The sequence below is a fragment of the Aedes albopictus genome, chromosome 3 (genome assembly GCF_035046485.1).
Source record: "Aedes albopictus strain Foshan chromosome 3, AalbF5, whole genome shotgun sequence".
NCBI classification, from domain to species: domain Eukaryota; kingdom Metazoa; phylum Arthropoda; class Insecta; order Diptera; family Culicidae; genus Aedes; species Aedes albopictus.
In genome coordinates, this window is record NC_085138.1 from 4,872,546 (window position 1) to 4,889,419 (window position 16,874).

Consider the following 16,874-nt stretch of genomic DNA (forward strand, 5'->3'; position numbering starts at 1 on the left):
TTGCGAAACATATACAATGCGACATACTTCCGTGGCCTGGCATGTAGTGCGAATGTCAGAAAACATAATAGTGAAAACAATATTAACCTAGCTAGCAAAAAAACACCCGTAGAATGCCGGCAGGGTACCCCGGTACCCACGAGATTAAATAGTCATATCTCTGTGAAATTTCCACCGATTTCATTTTTTTTTTTGGCTCATTCAACTCAAAAACTCATTATCTATTGGGATACCTAATTATTTGGTAAATATCAGTATGAATGATCCTAAAATTGCTTCAGCATATAGTATCTGATCAGCCTGGGATCATAAAACGTGTTGACTTTGAAGCAGTGATTTTGGGACAGGCTTCTCGTGGGGCTATGTCCGCTTTAAGGTATTCTTGCCTCAAAAATGACATAAGAACATGTTCCCGAAAATCCGGATTTTCCGAAATCTACGGTGATCAGGTCGGTCCAGCCTAATTTTTTCTCGTTTTATTATGAGTTTTTAAGTTGAATGAGCCAAACAATTTTGAAATGGATGGAAAATTGACGGAGATATGATCATTGAAGTTTCATGGGTACCCTGTCGGCATTCCAAGTAATAAAAAAATCAGAAGCCCCGCCCTCTGCCCCTCATCAAGAATAAAGATTAAAGATTAGCACATTGGTAGTTTTCATGGGATTATTGATTATTTTTAGAAAAAAAAAACATTCTTTCTGATATATTTCTTTATATTGTTACAGTGACTGGCACTCAAGGTTTTTACTTGTTGTAAATTTTGTTTATAGAACCAACCGTAGGACAGTTTTGAAAGCTTTGTCGTCGGAAGTAACTTTACTATTACTTTAGAGCTTTTAGTAGAACTTGTTACTTCAGACTCTAGTTTAATTTAAAAACACTTCACTAATACTTTACTTTTGCAAAAGAAAATAAAAAATGAATAACTCTTTTAAAGAAAAACTAGAAAGGACGAGCAAAATTTGCTCGTCCTTTCTAGTTTTTCTTTAAAAGAGTTATTCATTTTTTATTTTCTTTTGCAAAAGTAAAGTATTAGTGAAGTGTTTTTAAATTAAACTAGAGTCTGAAGTCGGAAGTAAGTTTGATGGGCAAGAGGCAACGCTGTCACCTTCTCATTGTCATTTATTGAAACTAACCTGAATGAAAGATAGCATTTGAATAAACTAAATCAGATATTGGTTTTTTACCTCTATTATGTAAAAATTCTTGGGCGATGTGTTTTTAACAGGAATATTAATATAAATTATTATGGGCTTCGTGGCCGAGCGGATAGCGGCGTCAGTCGTTTAGGTGTCTCGTATGCCTCGGAGTGTGGATTCGATTCCCGCTCCAGTCGGGGGAAACTTTTTGTCAAACGGAAAATTCTCCATTGAGTCACTGAGTGTTGTATGTGTTGTCCGTTGTCTAATGTCAGTAATGTTCAATCTGTGCGGCCACTGGCCGGAGGCGGTGTTGGAATAATACATCATTCGAGTTAACGTTCCATTCGGAGCAATGTCTTTCGATTCGTACGTCTACGTCAATCTTTACGGGGCGTTATCAGAATCATCAATCATTGCTCTTAAAATTTGACGATGCAAATCTCGAGTTCTGCTGTATGAAATGGGGTGAAGGCTGGATCGTTTGTATGCTTACATGTGATAAACAATCGATTAAATTTTCAGTTTGATCAGTCCACTGTAACTGTAGATTAGCATCGCAAAAGCTTCGAGGGTAATGATGACGAAAGAGACGGAACATAGTAAAATTAACACGGTGTCCCGTATCACCATAACGTTGGACGTAGTGTGCTTGATAACGGATCTGATCTGCTACCCAGCATGCTATGCCCAACATTAGGTTCGATGTACAGATTAGGAAAGCGATAATCATCTATTTTAGTCAGTCTTCCTTCTCAGAAAAAAAAACTCTTGGCTTTGAATCATTTATTATTGTAAAATTTTAACGTTTTCATCGTTTTAATTCGGGCAGTACATAGTTAAAGTAAACTGATTGAAGTGTTTCCTGGAGATCTTGAATAAAATATTTGTCATACTCAACCTCAACAACAATGAAATCGTCATCCTTTGATGAGTACACGATAAAATCTGCTTTAGTACATTTCATTACCCACATATTTACTTGTACTTGGGCATAGTAACAGTGTTTTTTGTGTAGCGTGAACTGAATGTTTCCATTTAGTTCCTGCACTTTTAAATATCGTTTCGTTGCAGGACAATTATTGATTATCCAGTCAAGGCCGTTGTCCTTCCCTGAAAAAGGGCACTTAATCTCGAGGATTAGGCCGGACAGCGTGTCAATGCCATCTGGACTTCCGCCGATCCAGGGCTCCTTGTGGTGTACAATGAAACCAGTTTTTTGTATTAGTGGATTTCTTTTTTGAGAGTAGCAGATGAATGCTTTCTCTTCTGTTGCCTTACCATAACGCATCTCTTTAGTGAGGATCGTTTTTGGTTTCAGGTAATGTACAACTTTTTTCTTCCAATCCGGATTATCGTTTTTGCTGTAAGTGTACAGCCCGTAGCAAGAACTGGCAGTAATTCGAACAGATCTCTGTAGCTGCCACTCCTTAGTATTTTGAGATTCAGTTTCGACAGCAATCCGCAACACATCGTCCTGGGTTACACACACAACTTTTTTGTAAAACTCCTTGTCTTCTGGTCGCAGGGCATGGCTTTCCAACGCACGATCCAACGGACAATTAGATACGGCCGAATCTGTGCTGAACAACAACAGCTGTAGATCCCCGCGTGAGCAATGGACTCGTGTAGTCTTGACACCGACAGCACTTATTCCAGATCGAAATTCTACCGGATTACGATGACGTCCAGTCTGATGTTTAGCGATCGACGAATTTGGAGCAGCTGAAATATTTTAGATAAAATTAAGTATCACTTATGAAGCACAATTTCAAACAAATTACCTGCTACCAACTTTGAAAACGCATCAGACAACAAATGTAATTTGAATTTGTCATCTTTGCTGACCAAAGGTTTCGCTCTTCTTACGCAGCACATTTCTTCGACAGCACGTGCTCCCCATAGGCCGTTTTTTTCTTGTTTCGAAAAGCCCCAGGCCTGCGTTGCATCTGTGCAGGAAAGATACTCCAACGTTTTGAACCTGTAAAAGATAAGAGGAGATGCGTATGAGGTAGCATGATTTGATCATATATAACTAAACTTCGGATGAGTGTAATCAGTTTTGCGCCTGATTCCGCCCTTATTCTGTGATAGATACGCGTATTTCGATCACCAATTACAATTTTCCTCAGTGTCAGTTGAAAGCATAGCATGCGTCTAGATGAAAGTATTTGTTTGCAATTTTATTGTAAGAAAACTCGTGAACACCAATTCATAATCGATTAACCCGTAAACATCCGGGACGATCTTTTTCGGCAGAAATGCAATGTCTTTTTTGTTTTATAACATTTTACCCTGGAGTCTTTTGTATAGTCTATTGGAGAAATTCCTTAAATAATTCCTTAAGGAATTCCTGGAGAAATTCTTAGAGATTCTTGGTGGAATTCTTGAAAGAAGTCTTGAAGATTTTCCTGAAGAAAGTCTTGAAAGGGAATTCTGAATGGGACTGTTCGGAGAATTATTGGCGGATGTCTTGGAGGACATCCTGGGGGGATTCTTGTAGGCATTTCTTTAGGAATTTCTTAAGGATTTCCTGGAAGAATTCCTGGAGATATTTATTGAAAATCCCTGTAAGTATTTATAGAGAAATTTCAAAACGAATCCCTGGCCAAATTTCTGGAAGAATTCTTGGAGGAATTTTTGACAGAAGTATTGGAGCAGGTCTTGGAGAAATTCTTGGAGGAATTCTCGGAAGAAGTTTTGGAGCAGTTCCTGAAAAAATCCATGAAGGAATTCTCAGAAGAATCCCAGTCTCATGAGTATTTTTATAGGTTCCCTGAAGAATCTTGGAGGTAATCATGAAAAATTTTATAGAAGATTTTTTAGATGAATACTTCGAGGATCCCTGGAGGTATTTCTGAGGAAATTCCTGAAGGGATTCTTGGGGGAATTATTTGAGAAGTCTTAGAGTGACTCCTGGTGAAATGTCTGTAGGGATTTTTTGAGGAATTAAAGAAATTCTAAGCAGATGTCTTGGAGGGATTCCTGAATGTATTTTTGGAAATATTCCTTGAGGAGTTCTTGGTGGAAATTTTGAATATATTATAAGAGAGATTCCTGAAGAAATCCTGGAGGACTTCCTGAAGGAGTAATTTGTGGTGAAATTTCTGAAGAATTTTCTGGTGGATTTTCAAGAAGAATTTATTAAGGACGTCCTGGAGTAATTTCGGGAAGAATTTTCGGCATAGTTCCTCAAGAAATTTTTGGAGGAATTTCTGAGGAAATTTCTGAAGGAATCTGAAATGATCCCAGGAGTATTTTCTTGAGGAATTTCTAAAAGTTTCCAGAAGGATCCTGGTGGAATTTCAGGAAAAATTCTTGAAAAAAATCTTTGAAAATCCTAGGTGAAATTCCTGGAAGAATTCTTTGAGGAATTCCTGAAGATGTTCCTGAAGTAATTTCTGTAGGAATTCCTTGAAAAACTTTTTGACGAATTCCTGGAGAAATGCCTGAAAGAAATCCCCGAAGAATCCTTGGAATAATTTTTAGAAGAATTTCTGGAGGATTTCCTGCGGGTTTTTGGGGGCAATTCTTCGAGGAGTTTCTGGGAAATTCCTAGAGGAATTCTAGGAGAAATTTCTGGGAAAATTCTTGCCGGAATTCCTGGAGGAGTTCTTGGAGGAATGCTTGGAGAATATCTTGGAAGAAGTATTGTAGGACTTCCTGGAGAAATTCTTTGAGGAATACCTACATAGATTTTTGAGGAATACTTGGCAGAAGTTTTAGAAGAATATCTGTAGAAACTCCTGGTGGAATTCTTGAAGGAATTCCTGGAAAAAAATCTGGAGGGATTCTTGTAGCAATTTTTGGCAGAGTTCTTGGGGAAATTCCTGGAAGAATTTTCGAGGAATTTCTTGAGGTATTCCTGGAGGAATTCGTAGAGCAACTATTGGCAGAATTTCTTAAAGAAATACCTGGAAGGATTTTTTGGGGAATTCTTGGCAAAACTCTCGGAGGAATTTCTGGAGATTTTTTGGAGGAACTTTTGGAGAAGTTCTTGGAGAAATTCTTCTTCTTAATGGCTCGACGTTCGCATTGGAACTTGGCCTGCCTCTCTTCAACTTAGTGTTCTTAGAGCACTTCCACAGTTATTAATTGAAGGGTTTTCTTTGCCTGCCATTGCATGAATTTGTACATTGTGTGGCAAGTACAATGATACAATTATGCCCAGAGAGCCGAAAATTTTTTCCCGACCGGAACGGGAATCGAACCCGCCGTCTCCGGATTGGCAATCCATAGCCTCAACCACTAGGCTAACTGGAGACCCCTGGAGAAATTCTTGGAGTAATTCCAGGAGGAATTCCTGGAGGAGTTGTCGGTAGAATTTCTGGAGGAATGCTTGGAGAAATACCCAGAGGAAGAATACCCAGAGAAGTTTCAGAAGAATATCTCCAGAAACTCTTGGTGAAATTATTGAAGGAATTCCTAGAGGGACTCTTGTATGAATTTTTGGAGGAATTCCTAGAAGAATTTTCAAGGAACTTTTGGATAAATTGGAACTTTTGGAGGAATTCCTGTATGCACTTCTGGGGGATTTCTTGTGAAATTTTCTTGAAAAAAAAAATCACCGGAGCAATTCTTGGAGCAATCCTGGGAAAAAATCATAAAGTAATTTCTTAAGATTTTTTTTAGAGTTTCCTAGATAAATTTGTGAAGGAATTCCTGGAGTAATTTTTAGAGTAATGCCAGGAATAATTTCTCGAGGAATTGATAGAGAAATTTTTGGAGTAGTTTTTGGAAGATTTTGTAAAGAAATTTCTTGAGAAAATTCTGAAGAAATCCCTGGAGGTATTCACGGATAAGTTTGAATAGGAGGTCTTGGAGCAATTTAAAAAAAAAAATGAGGAGGAACTTCTGTAGGAATTCCTTGGGGACTTTATGGAGTAATTTAATTCCTGAAGTAATTCCAGAAACAATTTGTATACACTGAGGATACTGCAACTCCGAAAATCATACGAATTTACTATGATTTTTTGCCACAAGAATTTCTTGCAAAAATCATAGTTACGAACTATGATTTTGTGTTCATAGCGCCAACTATTATAGTCATACCGATACTGTATAAATTTCATTGCTCTCACGTATAACGTATAAAAATTGAAATTATGTCTTATGACTTTCATACATATTCTTATGAAATATTTCGCAAAAATTCAAATAAATCGCAACCTGAAATCGAACCAATCGAGCACGTGCTTTATGATGCGACCATCGACACTTCGAAACATGAAGTGATTTATTGGCTTCTAATCACTTCATCTTTCGAAGTGGTTTGTTGTTTTTTGGCTATGGCATTTCATAATATATCTTATGCTTTTTAGAGACGAGCCAGCCAAGGGCTGAAAGTCATAAGATTGATTGATTGATTTTATTATATATAATAAAGATTAATCAATCAATCTTATGATTTTCATACGAAACTATTTATGAAGTTTTTCATACGAAAAGTCTTACGGATTTCGCTGCTCAGTGTATGAAAAGCATACGAGAACTATGAAATCGTGGAAAAAAATATATAAATAACTGATTCATAAGATGTAAACTATGAAAACCATGCGTACAGTATCCTCAGTGTAGGAATTTTCAGAAAAAAATCCTGGATGACTCTAGAGCAAGAATCCTTGAAAAATTCCTGGAGAATTTTCTAGAGGGATTCCTTGGAGAATTTCTGGAGGCATTTGTGGAGTCTTAATTCCAGAATAGTTTGGATGACCTAGATTACTAAGTGACTGTTGCTAAGTTATCAGAATTGCACATTGAGGCTTTAAAAGTAGCTTAGATTATATTCCGAGAGCATTCGCTACTATAAAAATATTCACAGATTTACAGATATTGCGACCCATACTTCCAAATACATTGGGCTCATTTATATGCCACTGAACACCCAACAAGCAACACATAGGAATACTCGTAATATTATGAGCTGCAACAGACACAATCGTGAAAGAATTATGCCGATAAATTGCATGTAAATAAGAGTAGAGCCTGTAGATCTTGAAGGTCTTAATTCCAAGCCTTGGAAAGCTTTCAATAACCCATGAATTTATGAATGTACCAGAAGCATTATAGTTGTGCACTGAGGCTCCATCAGCAGTATAGACTACGTTCCACGAATAGTTTTTACAATTAAAGCATGATACAGTATGTAGATATCGTAACTCAAACTTCTAAGTGTATTGGGGGTGGGGTACCTTGCATTTCTTAGCACACTTGACTATAAAAAAGACCCCAGGGTAAAATGTTATAAAACAAAAAATATATTGTATTTCTGCCAAAAAAGATCGTCACGGGTGTTTACGGGTTAAGGGCGTCTTCAAAAAAAAATCGGATGAAAATTCACAAAATGCCAGCATTTTTAAAATGAGTTGTCGGGGGTCAAGTACGTGAAGGTTAATACCGAGTCCTCGCTGTCAACCCAGCACCCGAACTTTCAATAGGTTATGGGCCCACTGGAAAGGAGGGATCCCTCAGTTGACCGGACCAAATTATGAAAACTGCCGTTTCGGGACAAACTGTTTCTGGATGCGGCAGAAGTCTCCTTGGTATTGAGGTGTACCTACAAGAGGAATTTATGGTGGATCTATTATAGGATTCCGCGGTTGAATTCCTAGAGGACTTTCCTGTGAATTTCCTAGTAAAATCCTCGATATATATTTATGTGGAACTCCTTGGAAAGTTTCCGGCTATACTTCCCGATGGAACTCATTAAAGTTTACCCGATGAATTTTCCCAAAATAAAATCGCAATTGACCTACTCACAGAACTCCCAGCGGAAGTCTTAAAGGAATTCCCGGTGAATTTCTAGCCGCAATTCGTCGTGAAGCTTTTAGAAGAATTTCTGGAAAAACTCCCAGAGATTCCTATTGGAACTCCTAGTGGAACTACTAGAAAAATGCCTGGTAGAAATGCTGCAGGATTCCGTGGTGGAACAACGACAGAAATTTTCGGTAGAACCTCTACTGAAATTGTTAGTGAACCAACAAAAGATATAACCGGTGAAGGTTCTATAAGAATTTCCAATGGAACTTGGAACTAGTAACCAATGGAGAATTTTCTAATGGAACTCATTGAAAAATTCCCAGTGAAACTTCCACTTGTATTTCTAGTGCAACTTGTAGAGAAAATTCTAAAGGAACATCCAAACAAATGTCTTTACCGGTGGAATTCGTTGAGTAATTCTCAGTGAAATTTAAACAAACAATTTTAGTGAAATTCCTGGTCAAACTTCCGATGGAATTCTTTGAAGTTTCTATAAGTCACTATGAGAATAAACGGAAGAACTTCTAGCGATTTTTTTTAATTTTTAAAGAAATTTCCGGTAGAACTCCCAGTGAAACTATCATATGAATTTCCTGCTGAACTCCTAGAGAATAATCGATGGAACTCCTCGAGATTTTTTTTCTTGAACTCCTACAGAAATTCTCAGCAAAATCTTGCGGAAGATCAGAGTCAAATAACTACAGACCATCTGAAACTCCTGCGAAGATCTGCGGTGTTCTAATGTACGGTGACACTTCTAGGGAACTATTTTACACGCCCCTGAAGCCTCCTGAAATTTCCCGATTCACCCAAAAATCATTTGAATCCCTTTTTGGCCCTCCCTGCTTAAACACCAGCCAACCTCTTTACCCACACCTTATCAACCCATGAAAGCCCTTACATCACACCCCAAAATCCCTTGAACCATCTATGAACCACTCTCGTCCAACCCTCCGCAATTCCGACAACTCTTCTCCCGAAATCCCCTTACATCGTTTAACGATACGATAATGCTGAAATTCGTTGTTAATTCGTGAATCCGCGTAAAAAAGCAGTGTTAAAACCTCAGGTAGGGTCTGGTACCATTTGGGCAGGTGTACCTATTTTGGGCACTCGCCGCTATAACTAAGTCAATTTCAAACCGATTGATTTGAATTTTTATACAGTACCTAACTCTGTGTGCCCAAAATAGGTACACCTGCCCAAATGGTACAATACCCTAAATGGATTTTGTATCGATCTGGGTTTGCTGTTGGCCGCGCGGCAACGGACTCGATCCAAACAACAACTTTTCCACAAATGCAATCAATGCTATGTAAGCGTTATGATAAAATGAAATTCATTGTGGTCAATATGCCAAAACAGAAACTCCAACCTTTCTCTTGGAAAATACTTACTGGCTGATTTGAAGCAGGCAAGCGATAATGTGCTTGCAGCGTTTCGTCCCTGCTTTGCAGGAACAGCCCAAATCCCAGGCCGTGTTATCCTGCGACAGCTTCAGGCTCACTTCATGAGGACGTTCTGCCGGATGGGAGCTTTGTAAAACGAACCCTTTTGCAGTCACTGATGAGGTTGACCGTGCGGTGTACCCCAAGCATACGATGTGCTGTGCCTCCAAAACTGCCAGTCCTTCGCGGATGGGCCGCACCGAGTCCCCCACGTAATCCAGAATATCGACCAACCCGACGTTGACATCGACCTCTGATTGAAAATCTGAAACAAAACATAACCCTCAATACCTTTGCCTTAAATATGATATTTTCTTACAATTAGAGCAAGTTTCCAACTAAAAATTGCACTAACTAATATTAAATCAACAATTTCCTACCTGATTCGTCCATTATAAATTAATTTCCGCTGGCTTTTCCACTGTTTTTTTTACCAAATTAAACGACGCACCGAAACCGATCCCAAATTCACGGCGACGAAATTTAGCTGTCAAAATTTATCACCACCGACTAGTGTTGGTTCCCGCCACCAGTCTCGCATAAGTTTCACTTGGATTCTTCTATAAGTTGTCTTTTGAGTTTCACTATGTTTTCAAGCGAATTTCACTTAATCCATGTAAATTCACTGATAAAATCATTTTCGAACGGTTATTTGACTTTTTCCAATTGAAATGAAATTTCCTCTCAGTGTAATTTTGGACATGCATGACATCGTTTAGGTAAATATCCTATAGGAACGTAATTTAAAACGAACACCGAGAAAAATTTCTACTCAATGACTGAGTTGGCCTTACTCAGAAATCGAAAAATCCTTTGTTTTCCTACTCAGTTTCGGCTAAAAGTGGGACAACCCATTGGCAATGGGTTGTCCCACTTTTAACGGAAACTGAGTAAGAAAACAAAGGATTTTTCGATTTCTGAGTAAGACCAACTCAGTCACTGAGTAGAAATTTTTCCCTGTGAAAACCTTCGGCTGCCTCCCGTCCGTCACTTAGCATCGCCATCGCTATCGAACCATGAATGGCAGTGAGGTGGGGTGCTATGCTCGGTCAGCCTCCTCAACCCAGCCCATGCACTTGGGTGGGTTTAGGTCGGCGTCGAAGCGCTGGGTATCCATGCCAGTTGTTCCATTTCGATGACGTATTATTTTTGGGGGAGGGAGCAATCGGCCGTACGACTGATTCGTCATTCCGAAGGGCCTGTTCATAAACCACGTATACCAAAATTTGACCATTTCCCGAAATATCAGGACATGTTGCCATCATTACACTCATACGTGGTTCGTTAGTGATGGGTGACAACTCTAGGCTTTTTTTATGCTTATATGTATAGCACGTTAGCGCCGCTCTTTTGTCGTCGTTTTCTCTCACATTCTCTCTTCCTTTCGTTCTCGTGGTGGTGCGCTGAGGGCTGCGGCGTCCGTCGTCGCGGTCGTCGCGCACCAACTTAAGCAGGCTATTGCACCTGTCGCTCGGGTGATAAATGCTGGTCCGGGTCACTAAATTGGCCATAATTCCGAAACGCCTTGACCGATCCGAATCATTTTCAATAGCAAACAATGCGGTAAAATTCCGGTTCGATTCGAGCTATAATCCAAAAAATCGGCCAATGGGAAGTGCCTTAAAAGTGAGTGAACTTATTTTGTGTTCATTCCTCGTCGTTCGCTTGAAGCAGCCGGTTGTGTTACCGTGTCTGAGTCGCAGGCATTGGCTTCGTAGCCGGTGGAGTTTTTTTTCCCAAGTGGTTTTTATATCGTGTGTTGTCCCACTGTGGACGAAGTACAAGTGCCTAAGGCGACCCGTGAAAGACGCAGGAAGTAGACACGTGTTTACACGTGTACTATTCATCTGTAGTCCATCCGGTAATTAATTACCGATCGTTACTACCATCGCCGTTATCAACATCATCACCATTGTCGTCGCGGCGGCAGGCCGTTCAATCCAACACGCTGGGTGCAGGCGCACCCAGAACGGACGACAAAACAGCAGCTTTCGCCGGCGTGCGAGCAAATCGATTACCTACCAGGCGGCAGTAACAGACATCTGCACGGGCTTTGTTTCGAGTGCAAAGCAAATCAAGGTCACCGCGCCCTGCTGACTGCTGTGGTAAATATTTCGTTGTTTTCTCTCTCTTGTCGCCGGCATCCCCAAGTAGAGTAGCCCTCCTTTTTTTTTTTTTTTTTTTTTTTTCTTGTTTTTCCAGTCTGATTTTTTTTGACTGCATTTTTTTTTCGCTATTTATCTTAGACGTAGATTTAAGAATTGAATTCCCATTAGACTGCGTCTTTAATTCACCTTATTATTATTATTAAAAAACAACAAAAATAGTTAAGTTTTTTACTTTCTGTGTGGCTTCCCACAATGGAGCCAAATGATACCGGTGGGGGTTCGCCGGAATATGTTATCTCATCGGACGATGAGCCAGCCTCAGTTCAGGCAGCTGAGTCAATAGTACATTCCCAGAATACTCAAGCCATGGATACGGGAGAAACTGAAAAAGCTGCATTTTCAATCGCTCCAGTGGTTCCCCAACTGATTGCATGTACCGTCCCTCCCGAAAATGCTTTGACTACCTCCCCGATAAACGAAACATGGCAAACGGTGAATACGATGAACACCGATTCTGAACTGCATGATTTTCCAACTCAACCCCCTGTATTCCCCTCTACTTCCGGTTCCTCCTCTAATACGGCGAACCCCCGCCCGAAAGCTTACCCGCCCGGATCTAAGGGTCCCTTTCTGGTTTTCTTTCGGCCCAAAGCTAATGGAAAACGTTTAAACAAACTCCAAATCGGAAAAGATCTGGCAAAATCGTTTCGAGGTATTCTCGAAATAGACTCACCCAGTCGCGATAAGTTGCGTGTTATCGTGACTGATCGCGAAGAAGCAAATAGAATTGCTGCCTATGAGCTTTTTTCGAGGGAATGGAAAGTATACGTTCCCAGCATCGAGGTAGAGTGTTACGGAGTGGTCACCGAAGATGATGTAACATGTGCTGATATCAAGTCTGGAGCTGGTGGGTTTAAAAATCGTGCCGTCCCACTAGTTCCAGTGCTTGATGTCCAGCAATTGAATAAAAACTACTCAGATGGAACTAAAAAACCATCTAATTCCTTTCGGGTGACTTTTTCCGGATCGGCTCTTCCAAGCGTCCTCGTAGTTGGGCTTCTTCGACTACCTGTGCGTCTCTATGAGCCAAGGGTCATGCACTGTGAAAAATGCCAGCAGTTAGGCCACACCGCACTTTACTGCAGCAACAAGCCACGCTGTAGTAAATGCGGCGAACAACATGCCGAGGGTCCCTGCAACACGGGACCAAGGTGTATAACTTGTGGTGAAACACCGCCACACGAGCTAAGTGCATGCCCGAAGTACATAGAGCGGGAGAAACGTACAATAAACTCCCTAAAACAGCGGTCGAGGCGGTCTTATGCAGAAATGCTGAAAAAGATTACCCCGGCCGTAGTTCCATCGGCCCAGCCTATTGCTAGTAACAACATCTTCGCATCCCTGCCGGAAGATGATCAAGGCTCTGACTCTGAGGGTGGAGAAGAGTACACGATTATTGAGACAGGCACGAAAAGGAAGCGTGCTGTTGCAAAACGGCACATGCAACAGCAGGCTTCAAAAATCGCTCCTGTTGTTCAAAAAGCTCCTCCCGTCCCTCTGACAAAATTAAGAAGTGGCGGAAATACGAAAAAGGTTACACCTCCGGGTTTTAAATTCTCACCCGAGGATTTCCCGTCACTTCCGGGAACATCTAAAACCCCAGATGTCCCAGTTTCTCGTTCAGAAAGCAAACAAACTCGACAAAATGAACGTCGACAGCATCCAACCGACGCTTCCGGAAAAATTTCTCTTTCTGGGATAGTGGATATCATCTTCGAAACGTTGGATGTCTCGCCCGTTATAAGAAATTTGATCAACATGGTCCTTTCTTTTGTGAATCCTCTTCTGAAGCAGCTGGCTTCAAAATGGCCAATCCTTGAATCTTTCATATCTTTCGATGGCTAATTTGTCCAGTGAGGTCGGAGATATGATAGAAGTTCTACAGTGGAATTGTAGAAGCCTAATCAGAAATATGGATGCGTTCAAATTTTTAGTCCACAATACACGCTGTGACATATTTGCTCTTAGTGAAACATGGCTAACTTCCGATAAAGATATCTCTTTCCACGATTTTAATATTATTCGTCGTGATCGAGGGGATGGGTATGGAGGGGTGATCTTGGGGATCAATAAGCTCCATTCCTTTTATAGAATTGATTTCCCCGCGATGAACGGCACTGAAATAGTTGCATGTCATATTACTATACGGGGTAAAAGCTTAAGCATAGCCAGTGTATATATACCGCCCAGCACAAGAGTATCTCGAAGAGATCTTGCGGACATATGCAGTACTATGCCAGCGCCATGGTTGATCCTAGGAGATTTTAATGCTCACGGAACAGCCTGGGGGTCTCCGAAGGACGACAATCGCGCAACATTGATATACGACCTCTGTGACTATTTCAACTTGACAATTTTGAACTCCGGGGAAGCAACGCGAATTAAACCTCCAGATCCTCCAAGCATGTTAGACCTCTCAATATGTTCGAATTCACTATCATTGGATTGCACGTGGAATGTAATTCAGGATCCCCATGGTAGTGATCATTTGCCGATCAAAATTTCGATTACCAATGATACGCGTCAGGCTCACCAGATCGACATCGCATATGACCTCACAAAGCATATTGATTGGGGAAAATATGCTGAGTTGATCTCCGAGGGCGAGCAGTCGGTTGATATTCTCCTCCCACAGGAGGAATATCAGTTCATGTCCGAGTTGATCGTTAACAGTGCTCTTCAAGCGCAGCGTAGACCGGTTCCGGGAACTTCGGTACGACGACGACCTCCCACATTGTGGTGGGATGACGAATGTACCACAGTTTATCGCGAAAGATCCGCCGCGTTCAAATTATATCGAAAGCGTGGAACACGGGAGAACTACGAGCGATATTCTTCTCTCGTCTCCAAATTCAAGGGCCTCGTGAAGGCGAAGAAACGTGGTTACTGGAGAAATTTCGTGAACGGGTTATCGCGGGAGACGTCAATGCGAACTCTCTGGACGGTCGGAAGAAGAATGCGCAACGCGGTGTCGGTTAATGAGGACAGAGAAAGCTCTCCTCGATGGATTTTCGACTTCGCGAAGAAAGTCTGTCCGGATTCGGTCCAAGTACAAGCGAATATTCGTCGTCATCCACCCGAAAGGGATTCTATGGATTCAGCCTTTTCGATGTTGGAATTCTCACTCGCGCTTCTATCATGTAACAACTCTGCCCCTGGAATGGATGGAATAAAATTCAACTTGCTCAAAAACCTCCCAGACGTCGCAAAGAGGCGCTTGTTGAACTTATTCAATCTATTCCTGGAGAGCAACACTGTTCCGGATGATTGGAGACGAGTGAGAGTTATTGCCATCCAAAAGCCCGGGAAGCCCGCGTCGGATCACAACTCGTACCGTCCTATTGCGATGTTGTCGTGCTTACGGAAGCTGCTAGAGAAGATGATTCTCCATCGGCTCGACACATGGGTTGAATCGAACGGCCTTCTTTCAGATACTCAATTCGGTTTCCGCAGAGGCAAGGGAACGAGCGATTGTCTGGCGCTGCTTTCTACAGAAATTCAACTGGCCTATGCTCAAAAAGAGCAAATGGGCTCAGTATTTTTGGATATTAAGGGGGCTTTTGATGCAGTTTGCGTTGATGTCCTTTCAGACAAACTCCACGAGTGTGGGCTTTCTCCGATTTTAAACAACTACTTGTACAACTTGTTGTCTGAGAAGCACATGTTTTTCTCTCATGGAACCTCGGCAACTTCACGAATTAGTTACATGGGTCTCCCCCAGGGCTCATGCTTAAGCCCTCTTCTTTACAATTTTTACGTCAGAGATATCGACGAATGTCTCGTGGAAAATTGCACGTTAAGACAGCTTGCGGATGACGCCGTGGTTTCTATCACCGGACCAGAGGCGGAAGCTCTGCAAGGACCATTGCAAGATACTCTGGACAATTTGTCTGCTTGGGCTGTAAAGCTGGGTATCGAATTCTCTCCGGAGAAAACTGAGTTAGTTGTCTTTTCTAGGAAGCGAGATCCAGCCGATCTAGAGCTTCAATTTTTGGGTAAGGAACTCTCTCAAGCTCTTTCACATATGTATCTAGGGGTCTGGTTCGACTCTAAAGGCACCTGGGGAAAGCACATTAATTATCTGTATCAGAAGTGCCAACAACGAATCAACTTCATGCGTACACTCACCGGAACATGGTGGGGAGCCCACCCGGAAGATCTGATAAAGCTATATCGGACAACGATACTGTCGGTTCTCGAGTACGGTAGTTTCTGCTTCCAGTCCGCCGCGAAAACACACATCCTGAAGCTAGAGCGTATCCAGTATCGCTGTCTTAGAATCGCGTTAGGCTGCATGAACTCGACTCACACAATGAGTTTAGAGGTTCTAGCAGGAGTATTGCCTTTATCAGATCGATTCGTAGAGTTGTCGTTGAGGTTCCTCATCCGCTGTGAGGTACTAAATCCATTGGTAATTGAAAACTTTGAAAAGCTTATCGAACGAATTCATCAAACAAAATTTATGACAGTGTACTACTCGTACATGACTCTGGAGGTTAGCCCTTCTTCGAATATTCTCAACCGCGATTGCTTCCCAGACTTCTTCAATTCCACTATAGGTTTTGATCTGACCATGAAGCAAGAAATCCGTGGAATTCCAGATCAGCTCCGATCGGAGCACATTCCAAAAATTTTTGCAAGCAAGTTTGGTCATGTCAGCTGCGACAGAAGATTTTTCACCGACGGGTCAAAAACAAATGATTCCACTGGATTTGGTGTATTTAATGAGCTTCATAGCGCCGCCCACAAACTTCAAAGTCCTTGCTCAGTATACGTCGCAGAATTGGCGGCTATACACTACGCATTAGAGCGAATCGCCTCTCTTCCCTCTGATCAATACTTCATTTTTACGGATAGCTTCAGCTCGATAGAGGCTATTCGTTCAATGAGGCCGGTAAAGCACTCTCCGTATTTCCTCAGTGAAATACGATCTACTCTGAGTGCTTTATCGAATCAAGCATATAATATCACCTTGGTTTGGGTCCCTTCGCATTGCTCGATTCCGGGCAATGAGAAGGCGGACTCGCTTGCCAAGGTGGGCGCTATGGAAGGCGATATTTATGACCGACAAATCGCCTTTGATGAATTTTTTTCAATTGCTCGTCAGCATGCCTTGATCAGTTGGCAACAAAAATGGGATGATGGAGATTTGGGCAGATGGTTACATTCCATTCTCCCGCAGGTGTCGAAGAAACCGTGGTTCAAAGGGTTGGATATAGGTCGAGATTTTATCAAGGTAATGTGTCGGCTTATGTCCAATCACTACTCTCTTGGCTCACATTTCTATCGAATAAAGCTCACTGATAGCAATCGTTGTAGCTGTGGTGCAGGCTATCAAGACATCAACCATGTTGTGT

At 41.5% G+C, this 16,874-nt stretch overlaps 1 protein-coding gene across 2 annotated transcripts; it reads right to left on the bottom strand.

Annotated features, from left to right (window-relative positions):
- Positions 1 to 1,107: 1,107 nt before the first annotated feature.
- On the bottom strand, positions 1,108 to 9,827 carry LOC109428592 (uncharacterized). 2 transcript variants are annotated; one of them, XR_009998857.1, is made up of 5 exons: positions 9,730 to 9,827; positions 9,299 to 9,614; positions 2,927 to 3,123; positions 1,779 to 2,867; positions 1,108 to 1,563 (listed from the first exon to the last, which is right to left on the bottom strand). XR_009998857.1 is itself a non-coding variant. In XM_062857114.1 (4 exons), the coding sequence occupies exons 1-4, from the start codon at positions 9,740 to 9,742 to the stop codon at positions 1,954 to 1,956; spliced, it is 1,440 nt and encodes a 479-aa protein (XP_062713098.1). In that variant the 5' UTR covers positions 9,743 to 9,827; the 3' UTR covers positions 1,108 to 1,953. The 2 variants fall into 2 exon arrangements, 1 of the variants encoding a protein (XP_062713098.1); XM_062857114.1 differs by having other exon boundaries at positions 1,108 to 2,867.
- Positions 9,828 to 16,874: the final 7,047 nt, after the last annotated feature.